Here is a 14,959-nt window from a genome sequence, read left to right on the forward strand (position 1 = left end):
GCGGTGTATTGCAATATCTCGAGCTCGATGCTCTGGTTTTTCATTTTTTTTCTTCTTCTTCTACTTCTCGACGCAGGAGAGTTTCTCGTTATAATTAAAGTTAATTGGCGCGTTATTTCGTGGGGGCCGCGTTGTCTCGCTCGCTCGTTCGGGTTTTATTTAGATTAGCGCGGAGCAACAGCTCTGGTTAGAAGTGGATTAGGCTGTAGTCGTCGCGGAGTTTAGTCAGATCGTGTCGTCGTCGCAGCCGCAGAGAGAGAGAGAGAGAGAGAGAGAGAGAGAGAGAGAGAGAGAGAGAGAGAGTCTTGAATATTCATATGCGCGTGCGGGGCTGGAATTAAAAGGATTTTATTGTTCTCGCAATAGAAATAGAAGACAGCAGCTGCTTTGCCATTAGAAATTTAGATACGCGTTCGAGAGATTTCTTTTTCCTATATATGCGAGTTTGAGCGATGTGTAATTATTATAAATATCGTCAAATTCCGCGAAGGAATTTCGTTATTAAATGCTAGCGAGAGCTCGTAGTAGGCTCTTATTTCACACACAGCTAGGCTCGCGCGGCTGAATTTCTAAATTGCTAAACAGCTTCCATCATCGTAAATTAGCAGCAAATGATGATTAATAATGGCCATAGTCGGAATTTACTGTTAATTATTAGTATAGCTAGCTGAAATGCCGTAGAATGTGCGTTACACGTTCGTTGTCTCATTACGAAATACCTCACTCGCCGCACACAATTCATTACACCCGGCCGGCAGCAGCTCCGGTTTACGCGGGCTTGGCGTATACATCCAATTATAATTTTTCTTGTTTTTTTTTTTCAATTCATCTCTCGCTCGATACGCTAAAACGCATCGCATATAAACCAAGTTGTGTAACAATGAAGCGCGATAAATATTCCAGCTGCGCCCCGCGCGCGCGTGTCTCGTCGTCGTTTGTGGCGAAAAGGAAGAAAAATACTCCCGGGGCTAGTCCCCATTAATAAAGCCTCCGATCAAAATTCAGCTTTGCCGCAAACGAAACACACACACAGGGACCGCCGCAGTTCTCTCTCTCTCTCTCTCTCTCTCTCTCTCTCTCTCTCATATCGTAAGAGCAAAAAGGCATCGTCGTCCCCAACCCGACTCTCTCTCTCTCTCTCTCTCTCTCTCTCTCTCTCTCTCTCTCTCGCCCATTGTCATCCCGCTCGGCGGCGGCAGCTGGGAAAAAAAGAAGTCAAGAGAGAGAATCTGCCGTCGTCCCTTTCGGAATTTCGCTCTCTATTATAACCCGAAAAATCCCGCGACCGAAAAAAGAGAGCCGCGCTGCTGCAGAGAGTTAGAGCGAGAAAGGGCTCGCGAGAGACAGAAAAAGCATACGCGATAGAGCAGCGCGCGGCGAGAGAATCGGCTTCGTTATTAACACGTCCGCGCATAACTCGGATTCAGCGTGGCGCGTCGCGCGAAATATTTATGGCCGCAGTTTTGCGAGAAAGAGATTTTCATACGCCGCCGCCGCCGCCGGAATTTTTGAATTATGGAGGCGCGCGGCTATTTTTTAAGAGTATAGTACTACTACAATGACGCTTTGCGCGCTGCCCGCAAACGACTCGCTCTGCGTGAGATCGTTCTCACACGTTTATAATACGCGGAGCGAGGTGATAATTTTCGGACACTCGTATTAGTTATAGAAAAATACGAATAAAGAATCGGTAAAAAGTCGCGCTCGATTGAGCGCCGCTGGCGTGAACGAACGAGAGAGAGAGACTGAGATTCTTCGCGGTGCGCGCGAGCAACGATATGGGGTAGTTATGGCGAGAGAGAGAGAGAGAGAGAGAGAGAGAAAGAGGAGAAGAGGAGGAAGCGGCGATCGGAGTTATGCCGCTGCTGCTGCGCCTTGTTACTGTGTGCATATATATACATGCGCCGCTGAGAGAGAGAGAGAGAGAGAGAGAGAGAGAGAGAGAGAGAGACGAGGTAAACGTACGGTCGCCTACACACACTGCACGAGAGAGAGAGAGAGAGAGAGAGAGAGAGAGAGAGAGAGAGAGAGAGATGCGGAGCGAAGTTTACGAGACTGCGTAGAAATTTTTACCGGGTAATTTAATCCATCTGCGAGTGTATATTACCGCGCGAGAAATCAGCGAGAATCACGATGCCGCGCGAGATCATCGGCGCTATATATGTATATGTAGGAGAGGGATCGAGCGAAACAAGGCAAAATTTCGAGCCGCGCAGCTGAATACAAAAGCAAGCGAGATATCCCGCAAAAAGGAGAATCACGAAGAAGAAGAAGCAGAAGAGGAGGAAGAGGCACATGGAACTGCAGTCGTGCAAGAGCGTTGGCGTCGAAGGAATGCGAAAATAGCGGAGAGAGAGAGAGAGAGAGAGAGAGAGAGAGAGAGAGAGAGAGAGAAGCGAGAGAAGGCGAAGCGCGTGTATATAACCCAGAGCTATACACTGCAGCCGTCGTGGCAACAATAAACTCGGGGGGGCCGCCGCGCGCAGCCATTTTTAATCGGCCGCCTGCGGATTCCCGCGCGATCTCGCGAACGTTAATGCGCAGCCTTGGCTTTTTGCGCTCGAGACTCGTTTCATTTATGTAATTGCAATCGTCTGTTGTATCCGTGTGTGTAAGAGCAATCCAGTCAGCGCACGACCTGTGCAGGCAATCTAAATGAGCGATCCGATTTGAGCCACGTAAATTTTTCATCCCAGAAACGCGTCAATGCGCAAAAACACGGATAAAGAAGATCGAGCAGCCGGATAACCCGAGTCAGAGCTCCGGCGATCGAGCCTCGTGCTAACTGGGCTCTTGGCTTTAATGAATCGCAGCTCGTGCGTCTGCAGCCAGTAGGCTTGCGGCTTAGATTATCGAGAGGATTTTCGGCTTGATTGCTGTGCTCGCACTCGTCTACGGGGGGGAGCGAGAACTCGCCGATTGTTTCGCCGCGCGCGTGGGAATGCGTATGTGCAGCCCCGACCGGCTCTCTCTCTCTCTCTCTATATGCTTCTTCGCCTCCTTCTTCTCTGCCTCCTCTTCTTTTTTCGAGCCGCCAGTGTATTCGAGAGGGGAAGAGATAATTTCATCGAACGCGCAACGAGATGAGTCGGGAATTTACACGCCGCTTTTTACCCTCCCGCTCCAAGACAATGGACCGTTTCTGCACCTATACGTATATTCGCTCGTCGACGAATAAAGCTCGCTGCAGTACGTCGATCACTCGAAATCGCTCGACGTGTGCGTACAGCACTATACTGCGACGGAATCACGACAAGCCGCATGCACTCGAAGGACAAAGACGTTTATTGTTGCGCAACGCTGCTGCAGCCACGTGACGCAATTGCGCGCGAGCGACTCTTGACGCGAGCGAGCGAGCAGCGCCGCGAAGAGGATTTAATTGGCGGAAATTAGCGGCCACGTGCAGCAGACGCTCTCGGCCGAGATTTCTGCGCGACGGCGTGTATTGTGTCTGTGTGTTTTTTCATCTCTTGTTTTTGTGCAGCGCGCTCGTGGGACCGTATAATAGCGCAAAAGTTGATCGATAAGGATCGTTAGAAGCGCGAAACAGAGTCGGCTTTTCGGACGAAATATACAAGCGAATGGCTGCAGCCCGAATACATTAATACCTAACGAAGCGCCATAACTCATTCGACACACGTCGATGCTACATATAAAGCCCTTTTGTCCGCGCGGGATCGAGTCGCGCACGCACCAAGACATTTTTCTGCATATAATATATATCGATCCAACGAGCTGCGCACTTTATGCGGGCTTCTTCGCCCGGCCAATTAACTCCCTCGACCGACTCGATTAATCAGTTCCGAAGCTCTGAATAAAATATGTCGTTACAGGCTATATGTATAACGAACGCGTACATGATACACCCACTCGTTTCGGGATATTAGTCGCGAATCGAACTCGATGTTTTAATCGCTTTTATCTACCATCTCCACGCGTACTCTCGTCCATTGGCGAAACCTCCGCGTCGCTCGCAGCTTTTCCAAATATTATTCCGCGGCGAGTCACTTTGCCGAGCCATTAATTTGTACATGGGGAATTAATTGCTGTGCTTTCGGGGACGCGGAGAGAGAGAGAGAGAGAGAGAGAGAGAGAGAGAGAGCGCGTGCGGTATTCAAACGGCGGATTTAAGCCAGCTTTGGCTAATACCTATACTTTCAAGCGGAATTCGAGAGAGAGACTAACCGCATTCACTCTCGGCTTTAATCTCTTTCCTGTGCGCAAACTTCGTGTAATTAGTCCGGTTCTCTGCCTCTGTTATTAACGAATCCGCGAATTTCATAACGTCGCTGCGAATATACAATACTTGTACAATCGATGACCGTGGATTACGCAAACTGGCCGAAAGATTTTTCGAAATTCCTACCCTCGAGAGAAGAATGCTCAGAGAGCGTCTCCCTCGCAGTCGCCGCGCAGGAGAATTATCCCCCCGCGCGCGGTTGTTATCTTACTTAAACGCTGTACGAGAGGTATAATGGGCCGCGGGTGTTTACCGGCCCATAAATCCGCTCCTTCTCTCTTTCTGTGTGTGTGTGTACGTATGTGCGGATCGCCTGCGACACTGCTCTCTCTCGGAACATCCCTTCCGGCGATTTTACGGCGCTACGCACGCACGTATGCGCATCGACGAGCGGAGGAGGAAAATTTTTTATCGTCGAGCACACACACACAGGACTGACCGTAAGAGGTCTGCGATGTTATTGCACCGCTGGGGGAAACGCTAGTTCTCTCTCTTCTCTGTTCGTGGAATTATTACAAGACCGCGCTCGGGGACATAAGTAGGTGAGTTGTATATCGTCGATTATCCGATTATTATTCTTCGCTATAATATACGTGATGCGCGCAGGAAACTCGTGTGCGATTTTACGTTATATTCCGCACGCGCGTATGTGGAGCTACATGATCCCTCGCGAAAAGAGAAACAAGTATACAAAGGGAGAGACTCTCTTTCGGCAAGAATTTCTTTCATCGCGCATATAATCAAATTTGCGACTCTCTCTCTCTCTCTCTCCGCTATACATGGCGACATAAAGAGAAAGCAGAGAGAGAGAGAGAGAGAGAGAGAGAGAGAGAGAGAGAGCAGCAAGTGAGGGGGGTCGGATTCTCTCTCTCTCACTCACTCCGCGTCGGCCGCCTTTAGCCAAGGGTCATTGCGCATCGATCATGCGATTCACGACGTACACAGCCGCCTCCTCCGCCTCTGGGGAAAGACGACGACGACGAGGCAAAGAAAAGGGCGCGATAGAGAGAGAACAGACAGAGGGAGAAAAGCAACGCGGTTAGCGGATGCGTTATATGAATAGAGTTACAGCGTGGAAAAGGGCCGATGTATACAGAAAGGGATATATTTATATACACAGGCACGCGCTGCTCGGCTATAGGAGAGCTTTCTCTCTCTCTATATCTCGTGGCGAAAGTAATTGCACGATGTTTAGGGAGCAATTTGTTACAATACGCGTCTTTGTTGGGAGCTAGCTGGCGCACAATACGCGGCCGTGGTGTCCTTTCACGGGAAATATCTACATGGGCGAGCTTCGAGCCAGCGAGTTCGCTAATTGTCCGGAGCTTTGTCCGGGAGATAGCCGCCGGAATAACGAAGTTAAAGACGTTTTTCGAAGGAATACAGCGATTCCTCTCTCGGATCGATACATCAGCTATTATAGCTGTGTGCGTTCGGCGACATTTATCAACGTCAGAGCCGGGCGCGAGGAATTAAAAAATGAGTTAAATAAAAGCCTATACGCGCGCATAATGCACAGACGACTCTCTCGTCCCCCCTGTTCGGAACTTTATCATCGACGAGCGACGAGCAACCCCCTCGCCAGTTATAATGCACAAAACACAGTCCGACCTTTATATAACACGCGCGACGCGCCGATATGAAAAAGGAGCGAGAGAGGAAAACAAAGTAAAGAATCTCTCTCTCCCGTGCCCCCAGAAGAATACAGAGAAAAGGTATCAATTGATCAATGAGAAACAAAACTGCGCGCGCGGGCTCTCGAGACACGCCACGAGCAGACTCCCTCATTCTCTGCACCTAATGCGCTGCTCTCTGTGCAAAGCAGCCCCGGCCGGCGGTCCATTGAAATTCGCTCACACACGAGCGAGAGAGAGAGAGAGAGAGAGAGAGAGCCACTTCTTATAAACGCGAGACAAAAAAGCCCACCAAAACACAACGGAGAGAGAGCCGAGAGTCGAGAGTCGCGGCAGTAGTGCAGAAGGAGAGAGAGAGAGAGAGAGAGAGAAAAGAGAGAGTAGAAAAAGCCCCCACTCCCGCGCTACATCGTGTCGGCATCCTCCCTCTCTCGCGCACGCATTCTGCTCTCCCTTTGAGCCCACGCACCCAGTAAATTCGTCGAGTCGAATGACAAAGCGAGAAGTGCCGCGCGCGCTCGCTTTAATACAGTATCCACCTTCGAGTCGTGCGCACACAACCACCGGCTTCTGAAAAACACGCGCTGTACACTCGCCTCGAAATCAAATATACTCTCATACATATACGCGTGTACGCGTACGAGAATTCGATTGCCGGCTCTCCTGTTTCGAAGGGTGAGAGAGGGGGGGGGGGAGAGGGATAAGCAATAGGGGGATGATGTTGCCGCCAACGCCGCCAACGCCGCAAGCTCTTCGCCGGCATCACAGCGAGAAAAAAGGACCACCGGCAGTTAGTAGGCGAACGAGCGCGCGCGCGAAAACACGCGTATAATCGATTGCGCCACCGACACGACTCGTCGACGCTTTTTTCTCGCGTTGCACTCGCCGTCATAAATCACTCGGTGCGGTGCGGCATCGGAAGTGCGCGATCTCCCGGGAGGCTATACCTCTCGCGGCTCCTCCCGGGACTTTGCTGTGAGAGAGAGAGGAGGATATACACGTGTGCGTGTGTGTTTACAACGCGAGTGTGTATATGTGTAAGTGTGTTTTGTGAATGGTGCGAGGATAGCTGCGAGCGGCTATTAATCGTGTGCTCTCTCTCTCTCTCTGTGTGCGCTGCATATATCGCGGATTGATTTCTATGGGGTGTCGGCGTTATTGTCCAGCCGAGGAAGAAGAAGAAGAAGAGGAGGACGATGAGCCTGTACTTTTCGATCGACTGGAGCCGGTTCGGCCAGAACCAAGTGACTGGATTAACCGTGGTTGGTTTCTGCGCTTCTCTTTTTCTCCTGATTGATCGCTACGGGCTGTTTGCGTTCTTGGGTTCTGGGAATTTTTCGGGTGTTATCGACGATTTATTTTTTTGATAGTTTAGGAAAGAGCTGTACACGTACCGTAGAGGGGAGCACGTGGCCTCGCGCGACTTTCGCTCTCGCGTGTGCGCGCAGATGGCGCTTTCTTGTTTACAAAATGCTTTCGCACGCGCACGTGCAACGCGGTATTACTCGAAGCCGACTATTTTACCAATTAGTAGCCGCGCGTAATCAATTAACGAGCGCCGAGTTATATGCCCAGGCAGTAACGAAAACGACCCGTCAAAGTTCGACAATACCCTTCACACACCCACACGAACACGAACACAATGCGTGTATACCTGCAGGGATCTGATGTGTATAGCTATATAGGCAGATCGAGGTGAGAGAAGAGAGGTGGTTCGGTATAATGACGAGCGATTCTCGGTTTGTGCTGCAGGTGGCGACGCGGCCTTGGAGCCCAAATCAAGGCAAGGCGCGGGAAATGACAAAGCTCTGCAACCACAAGAGAAAAATCCAGCCAATACAGCCGCAGCCACAGCAGACGACGGTGCAGCAGACGGCGGTGCAGGCGGCGCTCGGCTCGAACCAACAACAGATCGTTGCTGCGAACCAGGCGACGATCACTTCGATACCGCTCAGCGCCGGATCGCCACAGCTCAGCGAAAAATCCAAAGGTACGTGCACGATATATTTGCTTTTTTTTTACTTTTTCTTCGTTTAGTGCTTAGTGCGAGATCGAGTGGTGTCGTTTTACCGATTTGTCTCTCGCGATCGCGGGGTTTTCAGTGAAGAATCGGCTTTTTTGTGCTTGTTCACCGGAGATCGTGACGGAGAAAACGTAGTTGCTCGCTGATTGCTCGGTGACTTCGAATATTTATTGAGTCGCGTATCGTTGAACAAACGTAGCGAATCGTTAAACAAACGTCCCACTGTACGAATATTTATTGTTTCTTGGATCGTTGAACAAACGTAACCTCCAAAAGTGTCGTTTAGTTAATTTCGCCCGTATATGCGAGTTCGTGTATGATAATTAGCGCAAACCGGCTCAACTTTCAAGCGTCCCCGCCTAATTTTCATTCACGAATCTCGTTATTTGCGACAAAGTAGCCAACAAAGTGGCCAACAAAGCCGAGCCCCCTCGCGCTCAATAGAGCATCGGCATTCGTTTAGCGCGACAAAGAAAACACTTAGCCCGTCAAAAACGTCGGTGTTTTCTTTCAAAATTCAAAACGAAAAATCGTTCAAGTAACCATAGAGAGACAGCTCCGCGACTCGTCTTCCCACAGCCAGAAAAGCCGTATTCCAAAGCGCTCGCGCACAAATAATAACTCGATAGTAACAGCCGGAAAAATAGACCGATTGAGCGAGAGTTTCACGTTCCGCGCATCTTCGCAGCCACTTTAGATCTCGTCGATAAATAAGCATCCCCCCAAAGCATAGGGCAATTCAGCGAACAACACCTGACCTCTTCGCGACACAACAGATTTGTCTCCCTGGTCGTCCTTTGATGTAACCCCACACCTCCTCGGCGGCAAAAAGAGAGGGAAGAAAGGCCTCGTGCAAACGCGCAGCTTCCGGCTTTTAATAGTTGCTCTCGGAAGAATTCCAGTGCCGCGTGTGCCGTCCGACGAGTCGGAAGGATTCTCTCCCCGGAGAAATTCCCATCGGATACTGCGCGTGTAAGTACCAGCGGCAAAACTAGATCGATCCGTCGATTACGCAGTGCGGACAGCGGATTAACACCTGCGCGCGCAAGACAGCCGTTCGCACGAAACTCTAATCTCCGAGGAAAAGGGTCAGGTAGCCGCACTGCGCTCTCTGTAAGCCTCTTACGGGCATCACTTGCCGCTAGTGCTGGTGCGTTTGTGCTCTCCGACAGTTTTTCCTCCGGGTTTGTCCGTTTTCCCGGTGCCGCCGTCCTATCTCCAGAAGATCGATGTTTGCGCCGATTTATTCACACGTATTCAAATTATAACACATGGCGCTGATGTATTGCATTGTGTACATGATTGCCGGCTCTTACGATCCCGAGCACTCAGAGAGGCCCCGGCCAATAATATTAAATGAATCATCAAAAAAAACAACAGAGCTTTTTCACACAAAGCGCCGCGCCACATAACACAAAGGAAGCGATAAACACAGTGCTTCAACACCGATCAAGACCCGATAAAACATCAAAAAGTGCCTCGAAATTAGCCCCCGCGCACACATCAGCTGAAACGCCACTCGACTATACACGTCGGCGGCAGGTTCAGAAGCCGAGGGAAGAATCTTGATGCGAGCGCGCGACGACGGGAAGTGCTGACCCGGGTATACGTGTGAGTCTATACACACCTGCGGATCTCTCAGTCGCAGGCGACTACATCAGCGAGGGACAGATGCAGTAGAGGGATCGGGCCAATTGGCACGTTCGGCCGACTAGCGCGTATTACGCCTACATTTATTCGGGGCTAAGAGTTTCGGTGACTGGCGGCTTTTCGAGTGGCTGCGCGTTTCTGAATTTCCGTCGCTCTATAGGTAATTATTCAAATTACTTGTATACGACGCGTATAAGCGGCCAGCCGGCGCTTGCGTATATAAATCAAATCGAAACTTCTCACTCGCCCGAGTCGAGCGCAAACATCGTTAATCACCGCGTAACGAGCGTTAATCCGTGCGACTGTATATTTTGTGCATAAATATACACCCTCTTATCGCGCGCGAAGAGAAAACAAAGTCTCGGAAAAAAATCGAGTAGCAGAAATTACCATAGGTTCATAACTCGCAAATATTTGCCCGTGTGCAGTTGCCCATCGTTTGATGTCCTTCTGATGCGAAACTCTCTCTTCGTCCTCCCCCTACTCCCTCTCATCTGTCCGCCCGCGAACTTTCAACTCTCTCCGACGTTCGACTCTTCGCAAAGCGTTACATTACAGTCGATCCGCTTCTTCTCTCTCTCTCTCTCTCTCTCTCTCTCTCTCTCTCTCTCTCTCTCTCTCTCTCTCTCTCAAGGCAGTAGATCCATCCGCCACGTGAAAACTTTTAGATTGGTTCGTCGTCGTCGTCGTCGTCGTATTACAAAAGTTTGCCGCGCGCGCAGCGTCGGGAGTGACGTGCCTTAGGTACACGTACACGAAAAAGACCGGCGGATCGAACGTACTGCACACTTGGATAGAGAGGAAGGAGTGGGATATAAACCGGAGAAGCGGCTAGAGAGGGAGACAGAGAAATGATAGTTATAATGGTCCAGACATTTATTCAACATCGGAGAGAAAGACAGAGAAGCTATAGCGTGTGCCAACTTTGCTGCTGGAGGAGGACCAAAAGTTCTCTTCTTCCTCGAGGGCGGCAGTAATCATTAGGAAAAACTCGACGGCGAAGAAAAACGACGAAATTGCGGTATTAGCGGCGACGTCCTTCTCCCGCACCGCTGCCAGTGTCTATCGCTGTTTTTGCCACACGGCACGACGAGAGTCGCTCCATTAAGACGCTCTAACGTATTATAACAATCGGCCTGGGTTATAACGCGGATTATCGACCGATATTTCCAAAAGCTCTGATCTCTCCGATGCTTTTTGCTCCGTACGCGTATACAACATACATGGGGGAGTTGTTGCGAGGTTTCGTCTCTCTTTCTCGGGGGTGAGAGAGAGGAGCTGCTCCGGCCAGGGATGATTATTTTCCGGGCTTGCGCGATATTTCGCGTCACGCGATAATTGATTCTTGCTGTCGACGCCGGCAGCGGCAGGGAAGTATACGGGTTTCGGGATGATTGGATTAGTTTTTGTGTGCCTTGCTAATGGCCGTCCCATGGATTTGTGCGTCGAGAGAGCGGAGAGACATAAAAGGAGGGGGTCGTATACTCTGACGGCCTGTTAATTATCGACGCTCGACGTATATATGTATATCGTTGATAACATTTATTATACTGCCTCTACTCGATATAATGAATTCGAAATGGCTGCGTATCGCATCGATATCGGATCGATAGTATAGTAGTGGATAAAAATATAATCGCGACACGCAGAAACAATCAATTCGCGCGCGCGCGCATGAGAAGAGAGAAATTCCCCCATTACCGGGCGGTATAACGTATTTTCCCCGAGTTGCGAGTCGTGCCCTTTAGACTTTCAGATTCGCGCGGAATTTTAAGTTCGGCTCGCTCGCCCGAGACTCGACTCGCTCTTTTGTCAGATTCTTCGCTGCTGCTGCTTCTTTATATGGAAAAGATTCCGGGAAGGAATTTTATCTGTCTCGAGACTGTACTCCGCCAGCAGCTTTTCCTTTTATTGCCGCGATCGAGTTTTCGTTTTCACTACTTCTCTCTCACGTACGCACACAAGCTCTTTCTTTTTCATAAAACGGGCAGGGGCACGAGTGCAGTGTATATAGTATATATCATAAAAATCGGAGCATCTAATTTCGATCGGACGTGTAATTTTCCCCCCAAAGAGCGGCAGCCGGTCCGCGCATTCGTCACTCGCTCTCTGATCTCTATTCATCCCCCCGCACGGCACTTATACAGAGCCGCAATATTCCGCATCTGCAGGCGACTATACCGCTTATTTTTCACGCGCTTGCGACAGTGTCGCTCGCAGCTCTCTCTCTCTCTCTCTCTCGAAATTTCTTTATCTTCCCCTTGATTTGAGATTCACCCTAGTTCGCTTGGTTCTTCTTATTTTTTTTTCACTCCCGTCGCCGCGTGACCTTTTTCCTTTTTACTTCTCTTCTTTGCCGCCACTACTCCGGGGCATAAAACCTATTCATCATATCCGTATAATTCTAACTGCTCGCGCGAGCGCCTCCACCGCAGAGTATAACGAGGAAGAGAGGGCGCGAAGGATATTAAATTTCCGCGAGAGCAGTATTAAACTTTCATCGCTTCATAACGTTATTACGCGAGAGAGGCGAGGGCAAGTGCGGCTGAGAGAGAGAAAGACACTTTTATCAGAGTTTCTTTGCTGCAAGTTCAGCTCCGAGGAATTCCCGGAACTGCCTTGCCGCCCTTTCATCGCTGCTGCTGCGGCGGCTTTTGTGCGGATGGAGAAAGGGAGAGGCGTGAAACTGCGGCAAACACGATTTTCCTTTGAGTGGCTTTTCCTAATTTTTGCTGTTACGTTTCGCTGAGGTCACGCGATGTTTAGCTCGTGTTTTTCTTCGAGAGGATTATCGGGGAGTTTTCTCTTGACAAATTGCCGGGATTAAGAATAGATCACGCTCGTCGGCTCGTCGCTCGAGTGAGTCGTTGTTTGCCGCTCTCGATATGCGTTTTCGGTGCTCACTCGAAATTTCTCCCTCGAACGAAAAGCAATTTCCCTCGTCGACAGCTCTCAGGAGAGAGACGGAGAAACTGAGGAAAAAAATGTAAATCGTGCGCGGAGCGAGTTTAGGAGGGAAATAAAGCCGGCGTGACGAACACGCGAATTAAATCTAACAATTTGAAAGTGATCTCGAGAATCCCTCGAAAGAACTTCTTCCTCTTCGCTTCGTCGTAAAGTAACAATCTCCGGTTCGCTCGAGTCTCTCTCTCTCTCTCTGCCTTCCTCCCCATGGGCGCGTATACGCATATAAAAGTCTCTCTCTCTCTCTCTCTCACTCGCGCCCTCCCGAAAATAATGTTTGCCAGAGCTGAGAGAAGGGAGATAAAAGCGCATAATAATAAATCAGAGATCTCTCGCGGGGTAAACAAATTCTTTTTTATTTCTGCGAGGGCGGCGGATATTTTTTACGAGAATGAAATTGCGGTTTTTTATACGCCGAAATACATCACGCTCGAGGCCTCTGAGAGAGAGAGAGAGAGAGAGAGAGAGAGAGAGAGAGAGAGAGAGAGAGAGAGAGATGGAGAAGCATCAGCTATCCGAGTGTAGTTTTCCGAAGTAAATAGCCTATTTACGGTCCGGAGAACGATGTTTTATGCAGCCGTACATTCGCGCGCGCAAGAGTCTACTGAATTTTTCGAGGAGCGAGTACTTATGCTAATGGCTCCTTTAGCTTCGTGCGCCAGCGCGCGTTCGTTTATTTTTCATGCTCCACTACTAGCTGCCGCAGCGGAAACTGAAAATAAATCCATTAATAATTCGCTCACTCAGCCCTTTTCAACGTACGTAGCATCAAAATGTGATCTCTCAAACTTTCTCTCGCGCTCGCGCTGCAGTTTTATCGAGCGACAGCTCGCGTCACAGGCACACAGACTAGCTGAAAAATTGTGCATAAACGTCGAAAAAGTCGCAATTGCCCCACCCCGAGGCAGCAGACAAGCTCTGCACTCTCTCCTTGACTCTCGGCGGCAGCAGTTCTCCCCGCAAAACACCGGGCGAGGAATCGCGTGCGCTGTCCGGGGCATTATATGGCAGTAGTGGGAGAGAAAGAGAGAGAGAGAGAGAGAGAGCAGAGACGGGGTGGAAACTGCATGCGGTGGCTGCTGCGATCAATCACTTAGGGCGCGAGAGGAGAACGAGCTTGCAGAAACACTCAGTGCGCAAGACCGTTTAAAGCTGCTGCAGTTGCAACTGCGCATGTGTGCAGCCAAGGACTTCTCCTCCCGCGGCTTTCTTGGGTGTGTTTGCACCTTTTGTCGAGCTACCGCTGCCGCTTCTTTGTTCGTTGGGGTGTTGGCCGCTGCCACCACCGCTACTGTCACGAATGAGCCGGTAATTGTGTATGTGCAGCGAGGGAGGGGGGATCGATTGTGCGCTCCGGGCTTTCTTCCAGGCGTACGCGTTGATGGCCGTGTTTAGAGATATGCCAGCTAATTAGAGTCCTCGTCGATGATGTTTCAACTCTGAATGGAGCTCTAACGACGCCGTTTCCGCGATCGCTCGACTGCGAATTTTAATCCAGCCGCTCGATTTGTCTTCTTCTACGACTCTACTCGCACCTATACGATTTCAATCCTCGCTCAGCCCTCTCTCCCTCTTTCTCGCTGCGGAGAATTGAAAAATACAGTACCCCCGGGCGAGTGAGCTCCCGCGCGTTATTACGCAGCTATGAATCGAGGGGTTATTTTTATACGGCCTCGAGGGCTCAACTGCGTGCGATGCGTATTACGTTTTGCTGATTTTTGGCTTTTACGCTGTGTGTACAATATATAACGCGTCGATATACCCTGTATATTCTATAAAGGCATTATTTTCGCGTGCAACTCCATTGAAAGCTGGTCCGAGCTGCGAGAGGAGAGAAAAAAGAGCACAAAGCATTAGCCCGCGATTAACGAGCTCCCCTAAAAAAGCAGCAGCAACCTCGTCTCTTTGACTTCTCCACTCCTTTGTCGAGCGCGCCGTCGAAGTCTCTCACAAAGCCTCGAAAAAACTTACTCTCTCCAGTCGCCCCAAACCCATACACACCTCTTTTCGCTGTTTTTCCTCTCTCTCTCTCTCTCTCGGTGCGGTGGACTCTCGAGTGCGCACCCCCTCTTTGTACACGCGGAGGCTTTTTTCATCCGCTCGCTCTCTGTGTAATAAAAGGCCAGGCCGAAGCAGCGAGGTTTAAGCGAGCGCGATGCCTTTTAATAAAGAGAAATATTGATAAGAGTGACTTTTTCACTTTTGTTCGCCCCCGCCGGCTGTGTGGTACGGCTTTGTGTGCTCGAATTACCAGGATACATACAGAGCGTATCAATTAGGAGGGATCGCGTTTCTCTCCTCGCTGATCGCGGGGGCGGAGGGTATCAATCTCTCTCTCGGCCGTAATATCCTCGCGGTCATTAAAAAGCACTCGCTCTCGCGAAAAAACACGAGTTATTAAAGCGCCGTCGACGGCACGGCGCGCACCCTTCGATAAAATCGAACGAT

The 14,959-nt window shown here is 50.1% G+C and overlaps 1 protein-coding gene across 11 annotated transcripts in view; it reads left to right on the forward strand.

Moving 5' to 3' along the window:
• The window catches only part of LOC100121276 (AF4/FMR2 family member 4), a 166,108-nt gene that overhangs the window by 128,506 nt on the left and 22,643 nt on the right, over positions 1-14,959 (forward strand). For all 11 annotated transcript variants that reach the window (XR_004344695.1, XM_031927212.2, XM_031927213.2 and 8 more), the window contains exon 4: positions 7,627-7,864. Coding sequence is in view for 10 of the 11 variants with exons in the window: in XM_031927212.2 (XP_031783072.1) it covers positions 7,627-7,864 (238 nt within the window). In the remaining variant the exon portion in view is untranslated. The remainder of the gene's footprint in view (positions 1-7,626; positions 7,865-14,959) is intronic.

The sequence above is a fragment of the Nasonia vitripennis genome, chromosome 3, assembly GCF_009193385.2.
Source record: "Nasonia vitripennis strain AsymCx chromosome 3, Nvit_psr_1.1, whole genome shotgun sequence".
Taxonomy (NCBI): domain Eukaryota; kingdom Metazoa; phylum Arthropoda; class Insecta; order Hymenoptera; family Pteromalidae; genus Nasonia; species Nasonia vitripennis.